The sequence below is a fragment of the Priapulus caudatus genome, unplaced genomic scaffold (genome assembly GCF_000485595.1).
Source record: "Priapulus caudatus unplaced genomic scaffold, Priapulus_caudatus-5.0.1 Scaffold1281, whole genome shotgun sequence".
In the NCBI taxonomy this organism is placed as follows: domain Eukaryota; kingdom Metazoa; phylum Priapulida; class Priapulimorpha; order Priapulimorphida; family Priapulidae; genus Priapulus; species Priapulus caudatus.
Window position 1 is genome coordinate 43,084 of NW_014578342.1, and position 3,908 is coordinate 46,991.

At 43.6% G+C, this 3,908-nt stretch overlaps 1 protein-coding gene across 2 annotated transcripts in view; it reads right to left on the reverse strand.

Annotated features, from left to right (window-relative positions):
• Positions 1 to 2,251: 2,251 nt before the first annotated feature.
• LOC106816082 (ragulator complex protein LAMTOR5-like) overlaps positions 2,252 to 3,908 on the reverse strand; it is a 35,061-nt gene continuing 33,404 nt past the window's right edge. For both annotated transcript variants that reach the window (XM_014820640.1, XM_014820639.1), the window contains 3 exons: positions 3,779 to 3,840; positions 2,949 to 3,066; positions 2,252 to 2,849 (listed from right to left, as the gene is read on the reverse strand). In XM_014820640.1, the coding sequence (XP_014676126.1) occupies positions 2,783 to 2,849; positions 2,949 to 3,066; positions 3,779 to 3,839 (246 nt within the window). In that variant the 5' untranslated portion in view covers position 3,840 and the 3' untranslated portion in view covers positions 2,252 to 2,782. The remainder of the gene's footprint in view (positions 2,850 to 2,948; positions 3,067 to 3,778; positions 3,841 to 3,908) is intronic.

A 3,908-nucleotide genomic window follows, 5' to 3' on the forward strand; every position in this document is an offset into this window, starting at 1 on the left:
CATCGCTTCATCGTTTGTAAAATCGGCTGGTGTGCGGCGGCCTTTAAGTCTACGTTCGTACACAAGTGGTTTTACAAGATTCAACACGTGTCACGTGACTGACTCAGACTATGAGTATGCCATGTGCCTGACACCCCCGAGACGAGTAAGCGACAAATCGCCGAACGAATTAAACTTACATTTATACCCAATTTAGCCAACTAAAAGCAACTAAACCTTACGTGTCATCAAGTACTTTGTCTAGTGCTTCCTCCATACTCTATTTTTTCGTTTTTACTGCATATATTTCGCGCTCGTTGCTAATATTTGAGGGAGCAGAAATGACACAAACCAAAAAAAAAATTGTTGTTTTGCCTACCACGTGAAAACTTTCCATAATTCACCCGTAACACCTATTATATTTTAGACGGGTAAAATTAAGTAATTACCAATGGCACTGATGGGTGTCTTTTAATAATATCTCTATTTTGAATGTTTTCCTACGTCATATTTCCTTTTATGTGGTGAAATCTAACTATGAAATCGCTCGGCATCTCTTCATACAGGCACGAACCAGACCTCTCCGTGACTCCGTCTATCTCATGTGTTACGATCGGAGACTAAGTAAACAACAACAACAAGAACAATCGTCGAGAAAAACCACACGTTTCGTTTTATGGGGGGTCCAATACGGTGTCCTTCTGTCCGTCAGTCTTTCACCTTCGCGTGATCTCTCTGCTGCGGGCACGATTGCTTGAAAACCAATAAGGTGAGCTACTAAAATCAGGTAATAAAGAAATCCGGGTACAAGTAGCGTTTACACACCCATGTCCTGAGTTTGGTTAGGGTTAGGGTTAGGGTTAGGGTTAGGGTTTTTAAACCTGGGGTTGTCAAATAGGAATGGGCCGAAATCCGGAACTGCGGAAGACTCCGACGCATACACAATTAAAAAATTCTTAAAAAAGTTTTGGATGAAACTGAAAGGAAGTAGATCGCTCAATGAATAAATGAGAGTGTTATGCCAAATAAAAAGTGGATCGTCGTCTTTGTTGAAAACTGTCTCGTACTTTTACTATGCAGTATTCCGAGTATATATTGATTATTGTATTGTGATCTTCTGAGACTGAGTATAGTATTAGTAATTAGCATTACTATTACTCACTGTATTACTATTACTATTACTATTAGTTGTTTTAGTTTCTCCTTGCAATGGACTTCGCAGTCAACTACGCTGCATATATATCTATATCTATATAGCCCGAGAAAGAGAAAAATTGCGAGAGAGTGCGTGAGTGCGTGTACGCATCTCCCTCTTCATTCCTCCCTCTTTTCTCTCCTCTTTCCTTCTGCCTCTTATCGGTTAAATACGCACACACGCAGACAAAAACGCACGCGCGCACACACGCATACACGCTCGCACACACGCATACACGCTCGCAAGCACCCACACACATGCGCGCGCGCACACACCCACCGCACGCACACGCGCGCAGTTGTCTCTCCCTTCCTCTCAGTATTTTCCTCCCCCCTCCTCCATATAATATGGCCAACGAGCAGTCAAGCATGAAAGATTTTCACGAGCCAAACGGCTGTGTTTCTACCTGAACTTCACCCCCCCATTGCACAAAAAGTGGATTTACGGCTATAATACGCGTTTTTACAGTCACAAAATCACACATACACACACGCGACCGGGCGCGCACACGCGGGTATGGTTACGCGTGCGCGTGTATTATAGGCGTAAATTCACATTTTGTGCCGCGGGGAGTGAAAAAGTTTCGGCTGAAATACGGCCATTTACATGCAAATGTTTTTCCATGCTCGACTGGTCGTGGGCGATACTATCCGCGAGAGGGGAGTAAGGAAGTGAGGAAGAGAACTAAACGGAGAGGCAAGAAAAATTGCTAGAGAGCGAGAGAGAGAGAGGGAGTGAGAGTTACAGAGAGGGAGAAGAGTGAGCGAGAAGACGAGAGAAGGATTAACAGACAAAAAGAAATAAAATAAAAAAAGGAGAGGAATTGCCAGGTGCACAAATCGACAGTCTCACTCTATGTGAGGTTGTGTTGCTGGCATAACGGTTACAACGCTAGACTGCTACCTGTGAAACTGGAGTTCGAATCCAAGAAAATTCGGTGCTGAAATATTTTCTAACTTTGATAAAAGATAATGATTCTTTTAGTGAGGAATAACTATTTCGATACGATGTTCAAAAAGCAAGTTCACACTAAAACACTCCAATGCGACAGACAATACAAAAAGGCGAACAGTTCCGTGCTTCACTTATGTACAATTATATTTCGTACTTCTGCCTTTTTTATTATGACAACAGACTAACATAACAGCCAAGATACATTCGTCGATTCGTTTTCTTCATCGCCACCAGGCGGCACCACTACCACAACAGTGTTCTGCATTGCTTTTCAATGTGGTTTCGGGAACGAAAAAAAATCCATCTACATCGTATTTTCGTAACAATTTCGCTGACGACAATAATTGATTGGTCGATTTGGTCGGCAAACGCTGCCTCCAAGTTAAACCGATAGTAGACTTTATATTCTTATAAACTCTCTATTACAAATTCTCTCTGACGATACCAGACAATGACAACAGACAATGACAATTGACAATGACAATTGACAATGACAACAGACAACAACGAAAATGACGACGACAACAGTGAACAATTCTTCATTAGCATTCGTCGTTCGTGAACTCCAAGGAACAACAACGATCGGTCGATCGATGGCCGTTCATCTGCCTCCGATGAACGAACATTCATGCTGTTCGTGGCGCCCCCTGGCGGTCACGGGCCAGACGGAACCTTGTAGATAGCAGTCGTTATTCCGTCCTTCGCTCTGATCAGAATGTTCCTGCGAAGAGACGAACAACAGAGGCAATTGTAGTGCGAGAACCACCCGAACGCACGAACACATACGAACACACGCGAACATGCGCATAGACTGGCTCACCCAGAATCGCTCTCCAGACAGACAATAGGTGGCGCCTCTGCATTCGCTTCCAGTGCCTTCGCGTGATTGGCTAGCGTCGCTATGAGTCCAGAACTGTGAGCTGGAGCATTGCCTCTAGCTACGAGATAAACAACAGAAGCACATAAATGTAAACATAAACGCATAAACGTAAACATAAACAAATGCATAAACGTAACATAAATATAAACGTAAACATATAAATGTAAACATAAACGCTCAAATAAACATCAATTAGCAACCCTCGACACTAACGGTTGTCCGATTGCACGGGACAAGTGTCGGACAAGTTATTCTCTTGTCTAGTTGCCCGATCGGACAACTGAAAAATTCTAGTTGTTTAATATTCCTAACATCCTTTGAGAGAGGGCACTATCGCACCACGTTCTGACGTCAAACGTTTTCAAAGGTCGCTGAAAAAAGCAGCCCGCGACACCCACTGTTACCATTACAGATTTATTCAGAGCGGCAGCGAGTACCTAGCTAGCTCCCTGGCCGGGGCGACATTGATTGATGTACTGGGCGAGGGGGTACGATTGTTTAAAAGCGACTTGGGGCATGTTCATTACTGAATATGTAGGGGGTGGGCATCGCTGGGATGAGAGGACGACAGCAAAACTCTTTCCTGGGATTGAGGGAAAAGTTGCAAGCGGGAATGACACACAATGAGCGTGCCGAATTCAATTCAGCGTGCGAAAAATTCCGAATTCCGAAACGTGTCTGGTCCCAAGGGTTTCGGATAATAGATTGTGTACTGTATTATATATACGATTGACTCATGCATCAGGAAATCGTGTCATGAACTAGCTTACCTCCGAGGCATAATCCTAGTTTATCAGTACATAGCACCCCTGTCACTCCCGGCATGTTCATCCTAGAAAACAACAACAACAACAGCAGACGCTAGTTAAAATGGATAAACCTCGCAACAAAAAGCCTACA